This window comes from Amblyomma maculatum, chromosome 1 (assembly GCF_055883805.1).
Source record: "Amblyomma maculatum isolate TAMU_Amacu chromosome 1, ASM5588380v1, whole genome shotgun sequence".
Lineage (NCBI taxonomy): Eukaryota > Metazoa > Arthropoda > Arachnida > Ixodida > Ixodidae > Amblyomma > Amblyomma maculatum.
Window position 1 is genome coordinate 81,280,921 of NC_139344.1, and position 22,022 is coordinate 81,302,942.

At 54.8% G+C, this 22,022-nt stretch overlaps 1 protein-coding gene across 4 annotated transcripts in view; it reads right to left on the reverse strand.

Annotated features, from left to right (window-relative positions):
* Tet (Ten-Eleven Translocation (TET) family protein) overlaps positions 1-22,022 on the reverse strand; it is a 213,772-nt gene that overhangs the window by 97,705 nt on the left and 94,045 nt on the right. For all 4 annotated transcript variants that reach the window (XM_084588460.1, XM_084588461.1, XM_084588457.1 and 1 more), the window contains exon 2: positions 20,414-21,354. In XM_084588460.1, coding sequence (XP_084444586.1) covers positions 20,414-21,334 — 921 coding nt within the window. In that variant the 5' untranslated portion in view covers positions 21,335-21,354. The remainder of the gene's footprint in view (positions 1-20,413; positions 21,355-22,022) is intronic.

The window sequence follows — 22,022 nt, forward strand, 5'->3', positions numbered from 1 at the left end:
TCGTTTGCCGTGAACGCGTGCCGTCAACGCGTGACACAACTACATCCTCGACTCCCGATATAAAACACGTGCCATCATCATCTCGACATGAAAATGGTGCCCAAAAACGCTGAACTAATGGAAACTTTCGACAAAGAGGACTGGATTCGGGGTCAAAAAGAGTAAGGAAGCACTTCAGAGTGAAGCCGTAGCGGTGGTACGTGCTGCTGGGCCATACGGAAAAGTAGTGAGCTGGACGACGATGCTGTGGTGCATTCAGCAAAATGTATGAAAAGAGAAACGAAGCCTCCATAACATGCGTACGGCAATTTGAGAGGAAGGCAGGTTGGCGCTCAGGCACGACCTTCTCCCTCCACCTCCGAACGGTAAGCGGCAACGCATGCGTAATCCCTCCGGGAGAGCGCGGTGTCCGGAGCAAGCGCCAAAGTGCAGACGCAGCAAATGTTGCTTTTAGTCTGCGGTGGTTTCTCGCAGCGGCAACAAATAAACGTGTAAGGTAAGCGGCGTGATCGTCGGTCACGACACCGACGTCGCAAATCGAACACCTGGAACTTCCCGCGCTCGGTAACACCACCAGCAGCAGTGAGAGAGGCGACCTCATCCGGGACACGGCGCGCGGAACAAAAAGCCACGCCGGGCACAGCGCATCCGGAGTGGTGGTTCGTTACCGGGCCTCGAAGATACGCGCGCAATGCTCTGTGCTCATCGCCAGCCGAGACGCCGCAGCACTAACGGGGAGGATGGAAAGAGGACGGAGGGGTACAAGAGAAGGAGGCTGGGCGCGCATCGGCGGCTTAATTGACGTGTAAGATGGGGGAAAGAGGTGCCTCTTCCTCACTCTGCACGGCGATCAGTAATGGGCATTGCGCTGTCTTCCCCGCATGCGCGAGGCTCGCGAGACCGGGGAAAAAAAAAAGCGGCTGCGGCGGCGTGCACGCGCACATACATACGTACGCACGCACGCAGGTGCGTCACGAAGCCGGCAAAAACAAAACGCCCGTCCCGAAGATGGTTGGGCTCGATACAAGTGACCCCCGCCTAGAGAGAGCCCACACGGCAGGCGTCAAAGACACACCACCACGCCCGACGAGTCGTTCCTCCCTGTGATGATCGCGGCCCACGATAAGTGCGCTCGCTACACGCGCGCCGATTGCGCTCGCAGATAACTTGTTCAGAAAGTGGCTCGCTGGTAATAGCCCGTTCAACTCTTTGCGTTCTGCAGACGCCGAAGGAGAATGCGTCCGGCTAGCGAGAGTAGCGACGCAGTGCAGTGTGCCGAGGGAGAAGGGTAGAGCAGACAGTGCTAGTAACAGCGGCGTGTACACGAAGAAGGCACAGCGCCCCGTGCGAGAGAAACCAATTCACCAGCCCGTCGGGCAGTGGTTATAATCAAGGCACTGCACAAAGGCTCGTTACGAGAGGCGCGCGTGATTGATCAGGCCGGGTATCCGCACTCTGCGCGGCCACTAATGGAGTCGTGCTGCGGGGAACGACGACGAACTGGCAGGTGCGCTACGCAGCCTCTCCGGCCGGAACCGAAACACGAAGAGCGGGGGCGCCGACACGGAGAAAGGTGTGACGGGCGCGGCACGTGTGACGACGTCGTGAGTATGCGTAGATGAAAGCAGTATGGACAGTATATATATATATATATATATATATATATATATATATATATATATACACACGGACGATTTAGAACCGTTGGGCCAAATGCCAATTATACTCGTCTGTAGCGATGGAGAGAAAGCTACAGTCGAAATGCACCAGCTCACTCCGCAACAGAATATAGTCCCCCCAAAATTAGCACACACCCGGCTATGAAATACTACACCATTAAGGAATTATTAACGTTATCATTACATCAAGATTATACTTCAATACTAGCCAGCAGAGCGTGAGTATAAGCAGAGTGTATACCGATGGTTGCGCCACCTGTCGGCAATCTCACAAAGCATAGGCGAGCTCTTCTGTGCTAGGCCTCAGATCATCCTCATGAATAAAGGTTTATGAATGAATGAAGTGCTGCATCAAGCCGCCGATTCCTGTACGCTTTTGCAACAAGCTTGTTTTGATAACATAAGTCGTGTGGACTGATTAGTCGCGAATTAGCGTTCGGATGGGGTTTCGGTGATGTAGAGGAACATAATTTTGTAGTTAGCGGCTCGAAAATCAATGCATCGTGAAGGCAGGACTGAAATCATAACCGAGGCCAGACGTGCCCGAACTACTTCGTGTGGTAACGCTGAGGAAACCCTCGCCCATTTAAATGAGCCTATGCTGCATAGCCACAGAAAGCCGTTCCCGAGAATACGTGTAAATAACAGCTTTCACTTCGATTACGGCTCGAGGCTCAGTCGTCAAGGTCAAGCAGGCTCCACGCAAAGATCGCCAAAATCGGTGGCTGGGGGCCTCAGTGGAAGCGCAGTATAAAATTTCGGGGCAGCTTAGCACACCCGTTCGGTGGCGATGATGACATAGTGGTCTGGTGCAGTGGCCGTCGATCATGCACCTGCGGGATCCAAACCCACTCGCGGCTGCTGCATTTTAGTTAAAGATCAAGGAGAGACTTTGGACGGACAAGCATCGGCGGAATCCGAAAATGGGAGTCTTCCTGCTAGCGCGGTCGAAACGAAACGAACAGTTTTCGCCGAGCGAGGACCGGCGCAGCCGCACAACTGCACATCGACAGGCCGCTATGGTGATTCCGAAGCTGCGTGACAGTGCTATTAAGCGTGAGTCTCCAAGGCTGGGTTGTCAATCTTGCTGTCGCTTTTCAAAGGTGGCGAACCTCGCCCAAGCAACAAAATTCCTCGCGTTTAATTCATTTTTGTCGCAGCTATATCGGCCCGGAGAGCCCTTGCACTAGCAGATCATGTGCAACCTCGAAATGTTTAAAAAAAACAATAAAAAGCTATTAACCCCGCTGCAAACAGAAGGTTGGAAAGGTCTCGACAATGACGCCAAGGAATACGTGTTATCTCTCTTGACAACTGAATTTACCTTCACATTGTCCAAATAAGTAGCGCTCCTTGAAATCTGGCGTTACTGTTTAAGGCGATAAACCCCTGTGCAGACTACGGAGTTTTGATTAAAACCTAGCACGACGGCCGACACTGGCTGGCGCAGTGGCCTTGGGAAGTTGCGCTCAGCCTTTGTTTTTGAAACAGACAGCTGGCAGATGCTGGCGATAACGCCGGGAGCCAGCTGCTGTCGTGATAGCCAGATAAGAAATACGGTTTCGTGCGGGTAAACCCGTTGATAATGTCACTCCTGGCGTTATCCACCCGCGCCACACGGTTATGCTGGGCCCGACCGCGTCGACGAGGATCGACGGTCCGAAACATCCGGCGCTCCACACACTTTTCCGCGCAAACATTAATGGCCCGCACCACCTTTAAAAGAGCTCGGTAAATCATTCGATAGGAGGCCAACAGACGTGACTATTGGTACATAACGACGAGCAAACATTCATTCATGTCGCGATACTACTTGAGGTTCGTTCAGAAGCGTCGCCACAGTAGGAGCTGCAGTGACAACGAACTACGCGAAGCGGAAACGGCCATTTAAGCGTGCGTTTAGTGACAACTGGGACATTTTACAAACATAGCGCCGTCTTGCGAAAACAAACTTGCAGAGACTGAGCGTACTGTGTAACGTTCCACAGACCTTGGATCGCAGCCATTTCTCCGCATGCATTAACCATTGCCTGAACTCAGTACGGATATGCAGACTTCTTTCCGCGAGCTGCTGCCTTCATTCGTCGCAGCATAGAGCAAGCGTTACATATCAGTCTGACCTACACCACTGCCCAACGCGTGTTCTCTCGCGAGTGACCAAGCGGCGCAACCACGAACAAGCAGTAGCCCTAATTGCGCCCGCTCTTTGCGACCGGCTGCATGTAGGGAAGCGCGCATTAAACTGTGCTGGCTCTCTTTCCCGCCGGATAGCGCGCGTTTCTAAACCAGGCTAGGTGTACGGCGGCGCGCTACATCGAGGCACCCTAAACCAGGCCACTGCAGAAATGTTTCGCGAAGGCGCGGGGGATGAGGCGGCGGAGTGCCCCGCAGGGACGCTCCTCCTCGGAGGACAGCGGGTGCCCCACGTCTCGCGTCCCTCCTGCGTGGGGTGGGGCGCAATGTGCGCAGTTCAAGGTCGCCGCGCGGTGGGCCAAGGCCGCCAATCCCCCTTCTTGGCGGCGGGAGCCCGAGGCCCCTGTGCCGGGGCCCCTGTCCGCTCCCCGCTGCCGCTACCGGTCTTGGCCGCCTTCCTTCCGGGTGGGGTGCCGGCCACGCCAGCCCGGCCCCCCTCGAGGGGTGTAGCTTGCGGCGACATTAGCGGTCGCAACGGGCCCAGCCTTTCTTCCACCCGCAGGCTAAGCCACCCCTCCTACTACGGGGCGAAGTGAGTGTTTTTTTTTTTTTTTTTTTTTTGTACCTGTAGCATACCGCGTTTCATTCAACGAGCGCGTGGCCGAGAACGGTATCCGGCGTTTTAAAACAGGGGGAGGAAGAGCATCGCGGAACCCGACGTGGGTCTGCAGACTGGCCTCTGGGCGCCGCATCACGATAGCTTCTGGTGGGCACAACTTGACGTTTGCAGTACAACGCACTCTTAAGAAGCATCAAATGAAAGGTTGAGCATGCTGAAGACTATCATTACCCCGTTTCAAAGGGGGCGCTCTTAACTTCCATGCAACCATCCATACTAGTGACACATGGTTTCAAAACGCTACGAGACCTGAAACGACAGGCAACTAGGCGTCCGTTCCTTCCGCGTTCAGCATCGAAGGAGGACCATGTTCGCCACAACGCACGCATCAATAGCAACTGAGAAGCACCGCACAGAATTCGACCGAAGATGCCACAGTACTTGTCAGACGCGGCGGCCCATGTGCGCAGCAACAAAGGGGCAGCGACTTTTCCGGCGCGCATGCGACCAGCGAGCGGAGGCATTCGTCGTCTTAAAGGTGAAGCCAGCAGCTGCGCGGAATCCTTGATTCGTTTACCGAGACCCTCGTTACGGGCCCCGGCGTCGTTAGAGGACGCTTTTCCTCTCCGGTGGAGGGAGGTGGAGGACGAAAATAGATGCGGCCGGCGCTCGCTTTTACGGCGACGGGAGGCCCGAGCTCCCCATCGCACGACGCCGGAGCTAACGACCGGAAAGGGAAGGCACCAGAAAACCGAAAGGCCCAGTAATGCGCAACGCAGAAGGAGATGCGCCTTTTCTCCGCAAATGAACGGGAACAGCGGGAAAGAATGAGGGCGCGCAGCTGAGATGGAGCGCTGCTCGAAATCGACGACCACCCGCCCTGCGAGGGCCGCCACGTGCCATCTTCGCACGGCCAACCCTTGAGTAGAGGAAGCTGCGGTCTCCTGCGTGATGATTCCGTACGTGGTGGCAATAAACGCAATGGAAACAAAGAAGCCGCACAGACCTTTTTAACTGCGTTCCCAGTGGCGTGCCGCAGATGATTCTCGTTTCCGTAACGCTGCGCGATCTCCCAGTGACACGTGTGTGCCCTTCTCAAAAAAAGAAAGCTAGTGGATATGTGAACTGAAGAGTTAACGATAACTGCAAAGTATCTCGCTTGTGAGAGATTTCTCTCGCTCTTTTAACCGATGAAGCGGAGCTACCGTGTTCGCAAAACTGGCGAGAGCGCTCGTATTTTGACCCGCATATCTGCCGCGTGGAATCTCCGCGTCTCCGAATACCTGCTTGCTTTTAACGCGAGGCATCGACGCCGAAACCGCCAGGGCAGCGTTGTGGGGGAAGAAATAGACACTGATGCTCATCCTCCCTCCACCATTGCCCTTGGCTACTTTTCCCCGGTCTCCTTTTCCGATTTCGTACCGAGTTCCCGCGCTTTTCCTATCCCCACCCTCGTCGAAGACGGGATAAAAGCGACAGAACAGCTTGCTTTCGCTAGCGGAACACGCCAGCCACCCCGCACCCTCCGCTCTCCGGGCTGCAAGGGCGCAGCGAACTCGGTCCGATAATCGAGGCGCTTCCCTCGACGCTTCCCGCAGCGCGGCCGACTCGCGGCGCACGTGCGCAACGCGCGCCGACGTAAACGACAGAGATGCGTAGGGCTCTGTGCTTAGATGGGGGGCGCCGTAAAAACGAGGATGGGTGCCACAGCAACGCCCGCGAATCGGGAAAGGGCTCGTCGGCAATCGCCAAATGGACGCCGCCGTCTCGCGCGTTGCGCAAGGGGGGCGGGCTCGGAAAGGGCTTTTCCGCTTTTTCTTTTTTATCCTTCCCGCAGTAGAGCTTTTTTTTTCTTTCGGCCTCCACGCAAACCAAGAAAAGGTAAAAAGCACAGGAAAAAAAACAAACAAACAAACATAGCGCAGTGAAGCAAGCATAGTGCCTTATTTAGTCCGTCACTGAAAGAGAAAACAAAAACACTAAAGGTCCCATGAAAAGCGATGGATGCCAAAGAAGGAGCGCGAAAGCATGTTCTTGCGACCAAGCCTTTGCCAGGCCAGGCGGGATTTTCATATCAAAAGTGGGGCGGCGAAGAGAAAGCAATAGGGGCTATGACTCACGCTCACCTTCCTAAAGTGCGCGGAGATCGGGCCCTTCCCAACGCGTACCTCTGAAAACTCCTACGCATCTGTATTCCGTCTTTTTGCACCTGTGCCAATCGGGGTGGTGCACAGTGTACTGTGTTCGGGTTCGAGCACAATCATGTAGTGCGTGTCACCCTGATCAGTGGCCAAGATCGTCCTTACATTTCGTAGTGCTGCAAAAAGCTTGTGAGACGGGGCATAGCCTAGACAGCAAATACCCCCTTCACCCCAATTTCGCACGAGACAACACACTAGCCCCGCGGTTCGGATTGCCGAAGGTTCTACCCACTGTTCTACACACGGTGGGTTTATTTTAGCAAAAGCAAGCCCCATTTTCCGGGAGAGAGAGAGAGAGAGAGAGAGAGAGAGAGAGAGAGAGAGAGAGAGAAAACGAACGATCCGAGATGAAGAAATGCGACTATAACCACACCTCTGGCGCTAGGACTCGAAACCTTTTTGAATACTCAAGATCCTTTCTGCCCCCTTCAAGCAAAGTGCTCAGGGGGGGGCCCGAGTCGGTACTCATCATTCTCCGTGCGGCGACGAGCAAGCGCGAAACGAACACTGTGATTACCTACAAAGCGCTCGCAAAAACATTGGTGGGACAGCGAGAAGGCAAGCATGCGCGGAAACATGCCATATGGCGATAGTCGCATGGCGCAGAGACTCCTCTCTGCTTCCGAGCCTTGCTGCCGGTTCGCGACTAGCTGATTCACGCACTGCGAGCGAGCTATGTCTTTAGACACGCGTCACGCACGGGAACAAGAGGGCACGACCAGGGCGAAGAAAAGGAAACGCTACGATGAGGAGGGGAGAGACAGCGCACACGGAATCCCCGAGATGAAGTCAGAACCTCAGAACAAAGCAAAGCACGAAGCTAGGAGCAGAACCAGAAAGCAAGGGGGAAAGGAAGAACGAAACAAGCGTGACAGCAAAACCAGCACAGGCGAACGCGCGAACACGTAACGAGAACTGCGCTGCTGGGGGAAAACACCTCTGAGTCATCGGCGCTCATCCCCCTCTCCACCATCCCAGCAGCACACACCGAGCCAGCTCCGGCAACCACCCCGTTTACAACCAACCCCGCTTCCAGAATCGTCTGGTGCGTCCCCCCTTCCAAGTGCCGACGCCGCATCGATTTTTCTGCTGCTGCCACCGCCGCCGTGGGGCCGCTTTCTCCGTCCTCTTCGCGCCCTCTCCGGACCGTTTTTGCCGTACTTTCTTTTCTCGCTGCTGCTCCCCCCTTCATTCGCCATCCTCATCGTGCGCAGAGCACAGCCGCCCGCGTGTTGTGCCGGCTCTCGCCAGGCCACCGCTCTCGGGCAAGCCGTGTTCGTCTCGGTCTCTAGGTTAGACACTCCCACCGCCACCATCCGTTCGGCTTCGTGTCCTGCCCTTCTCCCCCACCGCCGTCTTTTGTTTCTGCGTTTCCGGCGACATTTTGCCGTCGGCCTCGCTTCCTTCCTCCCTCCTCGCACTCCCCTTTCGGTCTCCCGGGAAACGCCCACGCTGTTCATTCATCCCGGCGGCTTTGCACGCCCGAGGTTCCCGGGCAACCCCAGCGCAACCCGGCAGACGCGCGCAGCGTGTGTCGATGTGTGTGCGTGCGGCGCCTCTAACGTCTTTTCTCCGGTGCTTCCGCAGCAGAGCTTCCTTTTCCGCTTTCGGCGCTACTGCGAGCTGGCGTCACAAGGTCCGGCCGCTGTTTACGAAAAACCGCTAAGTTCTTGCATTCCGGGAAATCGCGAGAGACGCGCTGCTACATGTTTAGTTTTAAAAGGTTCCTTTCTTTTTCTGGAAAGCTACATGCACGTGCTTTGATACCTCCTCCGCTTCTGTTCACAATACCCGCAGGAACCGCGAAAATCTGGAGGCAAATCCAGATTTCAGCGCGGTAAATTGACAGCGGCACGACAAAGTGGCGAGGCGAAGGTCGAAAGAAATCCGGAAAACTTCAACTGCGCCGTGGCTAACAGTTTGCATAACGTAAAGAGTAAAACCCAATAATCCGTATAAGTTCAAGGTTACGAAGGCAAAAAGCGTCACGGTCAGTGCTGTAATGCGGTTGAGAGCAGAGGGATATTGCAACATTAGACCTACGGCAAGGACACTTCACTGCGAGGTAACCGTGCTATGCAAGATAACCAACTCAAGGGGTACTTCGAAATGACGGCCACCGGTGACAATCGCTTTAAATACGATATTTTCCGACGAAACCCCAATCCGTCCTTTCTGTCAGCTATTACAGGTGTTGAAAGGTGTGCTTACAACGAACAGTGAGGAAGACAAACAGAATGTAACATAAAAAAAATACAGCACCTTTTACATTTTGCTTGCCGCGCTGCAAGAATTCCGACGTAGCCGTCTTGTATGCGGCGCAGCAAATGACGAACGGTAAAGAGATTTTCTTTTATTTGGCGTAGGAAATGAACACTGTATGAGCAAGCGTAAATTAATACCTCTTAACGTTCTTGAACTGAGCGTGCCAGCGCACGCACCCCACGACGCGCTTCAGCGTTTTCACTCGTAGCTATTGCATAAGCCCACAGTGACTTCACCGCAACGCTGCCACCTTTGACGGAGCTGGCGTAATCCAAAGGGAAGAAAACCATACCCTGCACTTGCGAGGATGGTGAAGTTGCCGTAATTCTGCGACTGCGTGCAATCGTTGGCTCTGCGCGGGAACCGGTGATGAGGCTTGGGCGTGGGCGCCGGATAATTGCACCCACATGCGACTCCACCCATGCCCGCCGCGGCCGCGCCCCCGCCGTTCGTGCGGCGAACCAAGTCAGTGAGTTCTCTTCAGCAGTCGATACGCAGCTTTTTTTGGGGGGCCATCTATGGTCGCATCAACTAAAGGGTTTTTCTTTTTGTTCGTGTAAGGCCGCCATGAAAACGGATGAATGCTTACGAAACACGCGGCGTATTCCAAGGAGCAATACAGGGCGTGCGGGCGTTAAAGTTTTCGTCGACTTACGCTACTTCTGGGGCTAGAAAAGCAACGATAATAAAACTAAATAAAACGTGCAGTGAAACTATGGTTATTCGAGAATTGCGCACCCGTATCCGCAATCTCTATTAGTACTATCGGCGAATCATTCCGACTCCCGGACGACCAGAGAGAGAGTGAGAGATACTACACTCCCTGTCAGTCAAAATGGGTTAAATACGAATATGGGTTACTACGTATGGGCGAAAGCCACTCCAGGGGGGTTCACATGAGACCGACAAAGTCGGGTAGGGGAGGCCTGTCGGGCTGAAAACAAACAGTTCCACCCATTGAAAAAGAAACCAAGTGAACGAATGCGCACCGAGTGCCAGCCGTACAGTGCGGAAGGAGTTGTCCTCGCGCGATAAACGGCCGCCGCTAGTTTGCTCGATTCCTCAGCCCCGTCGAGGTCAGGAAGGTTAAAAAAGGACAGGCGCCGCCGCGCAAAACAGTGGCAGCGAACAGAAAGAGGCACCCCGCTGCGACCACCCCCTCCAGCGGAACTTTGTGTAAAAAGAAGCAGCCACGCCGCGACGCCCTCGAAACCGAAGCGGAAGAGATGGAGGGGGCCGAGTTGAGCGGGGACCGCGGACAAGCGCTAAAACAAACGCGGTGACGACGGCGGCGGCAACGGTGCGGGGAAAGACTGGGTATCCCCGCCGCTCACATCGTCTTACTTTTGCCTTTAGCGAAGGCCTCCTCTTTCTCCAAACCTCGCACTATCGCCCGCTGCAACGGAGAAGAAAAAAGGCGCGCTTCGGTTTCAGCCGACAATGTTCGAGCGGCGGCGGCATTTCGCCAGCTTCGTCGGAAGAAGGAGCTATTATCCACGGCTAATTGGCCTGTCGTTGCAGAGAGCGCCAGGAGCGGACCTTAGTCCTTCCGAGGGGTAGGGTTAATATCGCGCGCGCGCACTCGTTCTCCCATCCAGGGAGAGTGATTCGTCCCCTCCTCGTGACGTCTTTTATTTTGCACTTTTGCTCTTCGCTTTACTTCGCCCCAACCCCAATTTTTCTTCCACTTATTTTCCACCCCGCGAGATTCACCGGGTGCGCGCACGCGGCTCCCATTGACAAACAAAAAACGACACCGCGCTCCGCTCGGCGCCGACAGTTTCGGTTTCCGAACAGCCGCCGACTCTAATGAACCCTCGAGCTGCGCGTACCCCGCCCCGCAAAACGGCCGACGAAATCCCAGGGAGGAGGCGGGGGAGGAAATTCCCGCTCGGTATTTTCTTTCGCCATTTAATCGCTCTCCGGATAACCTAATAAGAGGGGGCGGCGGAGCTCTTCGAGAGGGGGGCGAAACCGACCGCCGTCGCGTGGACACACTGTCGCAAAGGTGCGCAATGCCGCTCCAAGCAATGCGATTAGTGCTCTGCTCTCTTCACGAACCAACTGTCTCGGTCTCGGCAGCAGGACCGTCTCATCCGCGCAAATCGACAGCAATTGCTGCTGGCTCTTCCCGACACGCTTCCTCTTCCCTTCCCTAGATTCGCCCGCAGAACACGAGCAACAACCTGCGGCCTACCCGATAGAGGCGAGTCGTCCATCGGTGAAGAAGATCGTAGTCTAAAATGACAATGCAAGGACGCGCTCACAGGAAAGGTGAGCGGGCGACGTCCTGTCGTGCAGCCCAAGCGCGAAGGCTTTCAACGCGAAGTGATACACATGTACAAGCGTCCCTACTTTTCCGACGCCACATTCGATAGTCTGATGAAAGGCCCAAATTGACCAACGGCGAGAAAAACGCCACAAACGCGAGAAGAAAAAAAAAAAGCTACATTGACGATGCCCCCCCGACCCAGTCCCCGCTAGCAACGAAAACGCCCAGGCCTCCCCTTTTAAGACGCAGCCTACAAGGCACTCATCGCGCATGTGCGAGTGGGCGAACACCCAAGGGAGAAGCAAGAACGCTTTCCCGTCGAGTCATGGGGTTCACACGCAATGGCACGGCGCCCGCCGTAATGAAGACCAATTTCCATGCCCCCCTCCCCCATGAAGATTACTGCCCGGCAGCAGTTAGAGGATGCGGCCGTCTGAGCCGAACTTCTGCGAAAAGGCGAAATGAACGAGTGGAAAGTAACACCGCGCAACGCGTACAATCGCGACGAAGCGGCACGAGCAGTAACATCCATTAGGATGGTTTCCCAGAAGTCAGGGACGGCGCGCGAGAAAAGCGCGCGTGACGCAGTCGCCAACAAGCGCAGCATGCAAAAACTGCCTCGCAGCCCAGTATCCGGAAAAAGGAAGAACCCCACTGAAACGCTCCGACCGGCACACAGGACCGCTTGACAGCGTTTTCAAAATGAAAAGCGCCCCATTCTGCCATTTAGCTTGCCGCTGTACACACAGCGACGGGCCCCTTACAGTAACTCGTTATCGGGCGTAACGAGGCTAGGCAGGCGGCCGAGGAGGACTCGAGCCCAGGAAGACGGTGCCGCCTACGCCCGCTTCACTTTCCAGCCGGTAGCGCCTTTATCGGCGAGCAAAGACGACTAAGCGCTGACAGCGGCAAACATCGCGCGTGGACACGCACGGGGGTGCGATGATGGTGAAGGCCGCAGGTATACGGTGAGGTCAGACTTATGCCTCCGGCCTCCATCAAATGCCGCTCCGACTTCACCTCTACGCGTGTTATTTTACGTCTGTAGAGTTAGTTGTTGGGCTGGTTGGTACTCTAGATTCAAGGACACAGTTCTCAGCGCAAAGGCAAGCTGCCAAAGAAAAAAAAGAAGGAAGACTAAGGACGAACACAGTGCTGACTCGTCAGCGCTGTGTTCGTCTTCGGTCTTCTTTTTTTTTCTTTGGCCGCGTGCCTTTGCGCTGAGAATTATGTCCTTAAATTTCACGTCTATTTATTTGCAGCACTGCGGTCTACGTTCGGGCTCTGGACACCACTGCACCCCGGATCACGGCGAAGCCCGGCTGAAACAGCGCATGATGGGCGAGTAGGCTGCCCTACTACTGAAGACAGCTGCAGCTTTGATGGCGCCGGTAAACTTTAATGGGGCTGCAGCCGTGGCTTAGACGCTAGTGCATGCATGCGACGACGAACACCGCAGTGACGGATGCTCGCTGAAGAGTAAGTCACATTCCTAACGATCTGCGTTTACATCCCAGAATAAACACAACATTTGTTTGTTCGTTTTATGCGAAAGCAGTAGTTTCAAGCGCTGTACAGCCGTTGTAATGCCCAATCGTCACAGGGAGATGCGTCTGGGAGAAGCGCGCAGGAATACCTCGAACACACGGATCATCACGATGTATTCGCCTACGGCCGCTAAACTTAGTGGCCAGCTTTGGTTTGTGCGGTTTAACGTCCCAAAGCGACTAAGGCTAAGAGAAACGCCGTAGCGGAGGGCTCCACAAATTTCAACTAACTGGGGTTCTTTAACGTGCACTTAGTGGGCGGCTTTAGTGCATGGATTCCGCCCTTTCGGCGCACGCGTTATGCGCACTAGCACTCACGCCCCACTATTCCGCGTGGTCACGTAAAACTCTAGGGCCACCCCACTCTAGGACTCGCTAATTTCTTACCTCACGCCGTTTCAGTTTGGGTTTCATCATCCGAACGATGGCTGTCACCTCTAAGAAGGGTGTATTCGTTTGTTAAATTCAATTAGTGATTATTTAGCGGACGTAAGGGATTACCACGGTATGAGCCACATATACTAATGCCTAAAGCGTCTTCGAAAGGAGAAAACGGGATCAAAAAAATTTGACACCCGTGACACTTTAACCCGGCGCACCTACGAATTAGGCTCTCACGAGTTCGGGCAGACCAAGCGAGGATCGAGATACGGTGGGCCCTCTAGCCACCACGGTAGTGTTTCTTGTTGAAAGATGGACCGCGGCGTCCCTGCTTAAGCGTTACGCGGTCGGCCAGGTCTGCCGCGGATTGTTGCACCTATATGCTATGTAAATACGCCTTGTAAACAGTCAGCATGAAGTCTTCGGTATGGGCAACCGGGGGCGAAGAAGGGAGGGGGGGGGGGGGCATTTCCGCGTGCTCATGGCTGTCGTGGCACACGACAGCGTATACGGGAACACTATGCTGAACCACTATTCTCAAACACAAATTCCACGCGTCAGAACCGCCAATTCCACTTTAACAATCAACGGAAAAGCGCATAACGGCGTTAACAGCGTTCCAGGCCCGACGCTGCGCCCGACGGAGCGTACACCGGGCCCTCTCTCGCCGGACCACATGCTGGTGCGCAGACAAAGCGGGGCTTCCGAAACACAGTCGCAGCCGTCCGGCCCGCGTGTGTGCGTGCGTGCGCGCATGCTCGAGAGCGCTAACTCACGCGCCGCCTTCTATTGAGCGCTGCCGCCGCGAAAAGGGACAGATGGCCGCCAGAAGGCGCCCACGCAGAGGGAAACGAGAGGAATAAAGAAACGAAGGGAGAGGAGGGTTGGCGCACATCTGGACGGTGCATCCTCTTAAAGGAGCGGGCCCGCCACCGCTACGAAAACTGGGCGCGCCGTCGCGCGCGGTCTTCCACACTGTCGACTACTCGGCGATGATTGTGAACAACCTTCGTGTCTTGTGCGTAGCTGCACGACGTCGAGCGCCGCAGGCATCCTCGACAGCGAGAAATGCGTCTACCGATCATACCGCCAACAGTGCCACGAACAATCCTTCTATCTCCTGCATCCCATTCCCCCTTTCTAACTTATGCCTTGTGGCAAACTCTTCGAAAAAAAAAAAACAATCCGTGAAGACCGGCGAGGCACAGGAAGAATACTGGGGCGGCCACACAAGATTCCCCGTGACTAGTACCGCTTACCAAACGAGACCAGCAATTATCTGGTATTCGAGCGACGGCCGCTACATATGATCCAGCCCTGGGGTCTTTTGTTAGTTTCACTTTTTTTTTTTTAACCTGCTCTAGACAGAAAAATTTCATCATCTCCTTGTTCCAGACGAAGAAGTCACGTTGCAGCAACCACTGCAAATAAATATGAACCTGGTTTAGCGATTCAGCCAACGAGAATTCGCTTCATCTGCCAGCCGCGCCAGCTCAGCGGCTGTGTTGCTCGGGTGTTGTGGCCCTACTCGCGAGGCAAAATAACGGCCACGGATCCCGCATGCTCTGGGATGTCAGTGCACGTTAAAGATCCCCATGTAGTTCCGAGTGTCCTCCATCCACTAAGGAGTCCCTCAGCCTTCACGCGGCACCGGCACCCGGTTACGCCTAGCACGGCCCGACCAACTCGATTTTTATCAAAGCCCAGCTGCCGATCCTTCCGCCCGTTTTTTTTTTTTTTTTTTTTCGTTTTTTCCTTCCCGTCCGAATAGAGAGAAGGCAGGGGAGAAAAGCGCGCGGGGGGGAGGAGGGGGGTCGTTGTTCGCCCGCATAACGGATGCGCGCGAGTCCCGACTTCTCGGAAATGCCCGAGAGGGTAATTTGCCAATAAAGCAGTAGTGGCAGCCGCAAGGGTAACGCTCAACGTGGGCTCTCTCAATATCAAATGGTCGGTCCGGTCCGTTCGTATGTCTGCCTCATCTTTCCCTGTCCTTTCAGCCTGTCGCAAAAATCGCATGCCGCTCTCTGGCAAACTCCGCACTATCGCTACGCGCTCCGTTTTTTCACTCCGTTAATCCCGATTTCCGTCATTTAGCCGCCACATCCTCTCCTCGCCACAGTCGTGCCCCCGCCACCCCTTTCTTTCTTTTTCTATATTCCTACCTTTCACTCAGACTTCTTGAATGCGCTTTAGGAAAGCCAGCGACACGTGTGACTACCCACTGAAACCAGAGGAAAGAGGGAAGACAAATTCTAGAGGGCACTTTGGACCACTAAAGTGCGATGAGGCGAAATGCACTATAGTGCGGTGGATCGTAGCCCTCCACTGGGGCACCTCTGTCTCCCTCTCTTCTTTCACTCCCACCTTCCTCCCTTCCTTTACGGCATGGTACATGTGTCCGCGGAGAATTTCGACAGATACTGCGCTTTTTCTATCTTGTAAATCAATTTGAAATAGCGCTGCTTCCTCTGGGTCTGCTTCTGTTTGCTGCTCGGTGCGGCGTTCGAGGAAGCGGCAAATGAAAGGCGCCGCACGGACGCCTAGATAGGACGCCCGGCGGGGTCAGCTTTCGTATATGCATGAATCACGTCATGACCTGTCGTGACGGTACATGGCGCACCCTCTGTCGAACACAACCAACATTGCACTGAACGCACCGTTCTATAATTCGTTTACGGGAAATTAAATGCGCAGTATCTGTCACTCGCGGAATTCCGCTATCTTCGCGGTAGACAAGGGGAATTATAAATGTTTCACGATCCGGGGCGTGGCGCAGTTGGTAAAGTGATCGGCTAGGGATCCATGGGATGGAGGCACGATTCCCGGTGGAGACAAGGTTTATTTGCTTTTAACTATCTCCCTCGAAAGTGTGACACCCTCTGCCGACAGCTCCTGCTGACAACAATGAGGCATTAAAGGCCTTATAATACTGCTGGACGGCCGGACGGGGTGGAGAGCTGGGGACAGGAAAGTGCAATACCAGCTTGTGAAACGGAGAAAAACATGTTTCTGCAAGGCCTGCAGTGCGAGATAACTCGGAACATTTTCCTCATAAAACTGAAACCGAGCGCTGGAAGATCGCTAGCGATGTGTTGCAGACTCAATGGCGTTTAACTCGAACTGCTTGCCTTATTGTACCGTGCCATGCATTTATTTTCCTCCGTCGCCCTCAACAATGATGACTCCGCCGCTGACAATGACTGGTCTTCTCCCTGCAACAAGCGGCGATGCAAACGAGTGTACTGCATGACGTAGCACAACAGCGCTTGCTGTTCGAATTGACCGACATACTCACTGCCGCACATTATCAGCGGATATCGCGTTTGCACAGAGCTTTCTGCGCGTCAAATGCGCTCAGTTCAGCTTTTCCTTCCCAAAAAGGCGGTCGGATTTCATCCCAATCGAGGGGCTTAGGAAATAACATTCTCCTCATTTCACATTTATGTTTCAGGTAATCAGTTGCGGAAGTGAGGAAGTTTTGAAGGCGTTCACTGAAACACCTGGTAATGCAGTGGGTGCGTGTGCTTTAAATAGTGCTAGAGCTGCACGGCAGATTGCTCCACGCGACGCACTCTCTCCTGGAAAACGTAGAAATTATTTGCACGCCTTTTGGAAGAGACCAGGTATAGACGTATAGACCCGTTACAGCGCGAGCGCTGCCATATTTGATCATGTGACCCTTCCGCCATCGCTGGCCTTCGGGCCTCCTGGTTTGACGGCTTCCGGCGCACTGGTACTCGGCTGCACGGTGCGGCGTACTCGCTATCACTGGGGGCAACGAGCTTGTAGACAGCCAAAAAAACTTCATCTGAATGCCTATATAGTATGTGTAGGTGCTACAAAAAGCTTAATTTAACCATGTAGTTCATTTATTGCGTCCTCCTACTGTCTGCAGTGGCTAGAACGTTCCGACAAACCCATCAGCCGTCGACTCGCTTTTTTTTTTTTTAATCAATTCCCTCTCTAGCGCTCTTTGTGGATTTGTGGAAAACGTGCTTTTCTGTGACTATGGCATCCGATGCACCCGCAACGCGCTAAAAGTATGATGGGCCGAGACGCGCACACCTCTCGCGGCACCGCGCCAGACGCGTCAGCAGAGGCATCGAGTTGGGCACTGACGCGTCCGACGCCTGGCGCAGAGGATGCCCCGCGCACAGCGGAAGAGGAGAGAGGCGCTGGCAGCTGCACGTCGCCGCGGTGCGCCCCGAGTAGCGGTGCCGCGCGCAAAGTCTATTTTTACAGCCGGCACCGGGATGGAGATGAAGAGGGGTGGGATTGTAACGCCGCACGCTGAGTCGCCGCGTTGCCTTTTGCCGCAACCCGCAGCGATTAAAGCCCTCGGCGAGCCCTTTTACACTGGGACACGCATGTCGCACGCTCAGCAACCTGCCTCCTCCTCCTCTCCTGAGAACGTCACCACCACCACTTCAGCGCACACTGATCTTTACGACGTTCTACAGTGCCACAATCCCGCAATGCTTGCACACGTCCGCTCCTAGTGTCACATGTACTACAGTCGCATAGGTCGCGCCGCTGCGACAACCGGAGACAAAAAAAAAAAAAAAGAAAAGAAAAAAATGGGCACCGGACGTCGCCCTAATAGGGAAAAGAAGAAAGAAAACATGCCGAGGGCAGCGGACTTTTTAAGAAGTGAGCACACCGCTGAAAGTAAACCGGAAATCGACTTGGGCTGCGAGAGGCGCTGGCGGCCAGAAGGGCTACCTGCTTCATTTTAAAGGCCAGTTGAACACTGGTACGCTGAAGTGACATCATTGTCGCCTCGTAGCGACGCCTCCGCGCGCACACGACTCTGCGCCGTGCGGCAACGGCGATAGAAGTATGATATACGTCACCTGTAATTGTGCATCTGTGCGGCGTCGCAAGGGTACCAACGGCCGTGGGAAAAGGCTGGTGAGAGCTCCTAACGACCGAACTGACTCACAACGGAAAAGCCATTGTACGAACCAACGAAAAAAAAAAAAAAAGAAAGAAAGAAAGAAGACGCACCTGAAGAACGAGTTTCTATTGAATGGCTCGCGGAATGAAGCCTACAGGAAACAAAAGCAGCCTTACCCTAAGGCGAAACGACACGCCCGGCAGCTTCATTCGGCTGCTTCCGAGGGCTTCCTGCAAGCAGTGCTTGCAGCTGGGCTTCCATATTGAACGCTTCCCAGCTGCTTCATCGCCTGATTATCGATGCGCCTACGATACAGCGCAGCAAGGCCCGCGGCAGCACAGTGTCTAGAAAATAATGGCCCTCTCGGGATCAAGGTTCACAAAGTTTCTCCTAGTTACGACAGTGATGAAGGCTCCGGCCACTGTCGATGACTTTCCCGTAATATCGCGCAAGAGCGGTTCGTTAAGCCTCGCCGACAGGAAACCGAGGCTGATACACGCAGCTTATCTGAGCACGTGCGTAACGCGGCGCAAGACCAGCGACAACTGTTCTGTCCGCTGACCAGGAGGCCGGTTACGCCGCTCTCCTGTTGCAGGAAGTTCGGACGTCTGCGTCCCTCGCTGTAAACGCGATGTTTAGGAAATATCCGGGCCGGAATGGCCCGTCGTCGCCCAGCCGTCGGGTATACACTTGCCCTCTCTTCCCTCGCCGAGGAGGATCTGGAGAGCCTCGGCGAGGAGAGCAACACATCCGGGCGACTGAGCAAGACCGGAAACGGGCGCCATATGCTCCGCAAAGTGGCGGTTTTGTTCGCGCCACTGTGGTTCCATTAGTTACACGCCGCCGCCAAGAGAGAGAGCGCGGAGGAGGAGGAAGAGCAGGACGCCGTCGCGACCGTGGACGATGATCAATAACGGTCCCATTATCAAGAAAAGAAAAAAAAGACAGAGAGCCTGACCGAGCCCACCGTAATGACAAGAGTGCAGGCCCGCTGATTGATATTATCTGCTCATTCAAGCTTAACCTCCGGAAAACTAAACTAATGGCAAAAATGACAGATAAAAGTAAAAAAAAAAAAAAAAACAGTGCGTCTATTATTTTTGCACTCTAGCATGAAGGACCGAAAATACAAAGGCGGCAGAGCAAAAACAAAAATTAAAAACAACAGAAAGAAAGCTCGCTCCAGAAACTTTGCGAAAAGAGGAACGCTCGAGTGCATATACGTGCACGCGTTCCCGGTCTAGACTCTCTCTCCGCTCCGGAGAACAGCTGGGGCACATTGCTCATGCAAGTAGGGAAGGAAAAAAAAAAAAACATGGATCTGACGTCACCGCTTCTTTGTACCTTGCGCAGCTTTTACAGGCCTTCTTGTCACGACATGAATAATGCGCATGCACAAAGGCGCCCAGCGAGGATTCTTGATGGTCGCGCTGGGACGGGAACAAGAGAGCAGCTCCGTGACGCTCGTCCACATCCCATCACCACTCAGCTTCGAGGAGGGCGCGGTGAAATGTAACCGCATGCTAGCCGCGTTCGGCTCAAGCAGACGGAGTGAAAAAGAACAGGCGGCGCCGCTTTCTCATTTTCCTTCCTTTTCTTTCTTTTAACTACAATTTCGGTGCTACGCGATTCAATTTCCCAAAGGTAACAAGGAAACGCGTCTGAGAGTGGTCCTTGGCGAAACGTGAACTGCGCAACGAATTCACGGCTTCTAGCTGCAGAGGTCTACATTCGCTGCGCTCGGACACTGTTAGCCCTACTGCCCGCATAAGGCATTTTACAATGCAGCCAGGTGCTCGCAGATACTTCTCTACTATGCGTTACCTCTTGACAAATCTACTTGCAACCTGGCAGTATTCTAACGGCCTAGACTCCACAGCTTCAATGCAGCTTGTACACGCGTCTGCCGATACAAGCATTTCCTTGCACACAGTCAGCGCTACCCGCTGTACTGAAGGTGCACACCAGTCGCCTTATGGCCTGCAAACATCTTTTGGGATAAAGAAAGTGACCATCGCATGCTTCGTAGCCTTGTTGCTTAGCATCTCTCACTCTCGATTAACAACAACAACGAAAGATAAAAGATGCCTTCCGTGCCCAATCACGCGGCCACCGATACAAATGCCGAGCGCACTCCGCCGGGGAACTGGCGCAGCCCCTGCATGCGGCCCCCTCCGCCATAAAAGTTGCGAGGAGACGCGGCTGTACCTCGGATGCGGAGGAGAGCGAGCCATAATATTTACGCAACGAGGGCCCTCCTGCGATGTGTGCCACGCGGCGCAGAGTAAACCGCGCTGCCACTCATTATACAGCGTATCTCGGGACGCACACGCGATAAAAGAACGGGACCAGGGTGCACATGCGACGCCGAAATGCGCGCCGCCGGGACGCGCACTTGGGCGGCGATCACGGTACTCACTTTCTCCTTCTTGGTCTTGAGCTGATCGCACTTCCGCATCTTGCAGATCTGGTGGCTGCGCACACTCCTGCACGGCCCGCACTCGCCGCAGTTATCCTTCTTGAGACAGCCTGGGCACTCGCCGCAGCGCTTGCGTTTCTTCTTGGTGCCCTTGTCCATGGCGTCCGGCGTGCCCGGCGGCTGGGGCACCAGGCCATTGCGCTGCTGCTGCTGCTGGTCGGCCCAGTGGCTGGGCTGCTCGGGCGCCATGGGCAGCAGCGTGTGCCGGGTGGTGGTGGACGACACAGAGGGCACCTGGAAGGACGGCTCTTCGCCGGAGCCCTTGTCGAAGAACACCGCGGGGTGCGGGGGGAAGTCGGCGAAGGGATGATGCTGCATCGGAAACGGCGGCGCCGGGTGCTGCGCTGCCATTTTGTCCACGGGGGTGGGCATGCGCTCGCTAGATTGCGAGCTATCCTGGGAGCCGAGGCCCGGAGAGCCACCGCCCTTGTCCTGGCCGTTGCTGAAAGGCCGCTCGGGCTTGTCCGGCGGTCGGGCGCCCTCGTAGCCCTCCTGCTCCCAGGGTCGGTAGCCGACGCCACCGGCGGGCGTGCCGGCACGCGGCGAGGAACCGTCGGGGGGCTTGTCCAGCAGCCGTGCCGTCAGGCCCTCGTCCTTCGGCTCGTCGGAGGGCTCTTTGGGCGCGAAGCCGAAGCCCGGCGGGAACGGGAAACATGGGGCCACCTTGTTGAACTGCGGCTCGAAGGGCGACCCGAACGGGGCAAACTCCTGAGGCGGCGCCGCTAGCAGCTGGTACGGCGGCCCGCCTGCCACCATCCAGCCGTCTTGCGCCGCCAGCAGCGCTGGCGGCCCGGGCCCCGGGGCAGGACCCTGCGGTCCGGGCTCGAAGGGCCCGCCATGCAGCGCCTGCCGCTCGCTCATGGCCAGGCGGGGGGGCGCATCTGTGAAGAAGAGGAGTGCCGGTTAGCGTCCCTTGGAGACACGCAGCCGTACAAGAAAGCGTGTTTTAAGAAACCACCGTGCAATTGTGGGAACAATGCGAACAACGCGTCGTGTGTTTTTCAAAGGTGTCCACAGTATGGACTTGCACTGCACAGACAACCACGCAAAGGCATTGAATGAGCTAGAGCGTAGTTTGTTGAAATTACGGTATGGTTAACAGAAAAAAAAAAAAAAAGAACGTAGTAAAAAAGCACCGGTTTCACAAGAGCAATACACATGGACGATGTTGAAACCGAAAATAAGCTACAGCTTGAAAGCTGTTGCAAACAGAACAGAACGTATATGAACTGGCCCCAGCGCACTCAACGAAAGCACACTCGAACATCCCTAGCTGAAATTTACCAATGAACGCGCTCTCTATCACGAATACATCCAAGATGTGGATATCTATCAGAGCGATCCTCATTTCTTGTCCACGACATTACGCTACGCTCTTCCTTGAGACGCTGCGGCACACTGGCGAGTTGGTTCATGTCGATGAAATAAAATGTGGCAGCGAATACAGACGGGTGTTTGGCTTCTCTTCTGTACCGTCTCCAAGCGCTGCCATTCTTATTTCCACTTTGCCACTGGCACAGTGCCCCAACTTCCGGTTTCGCCTCACGGC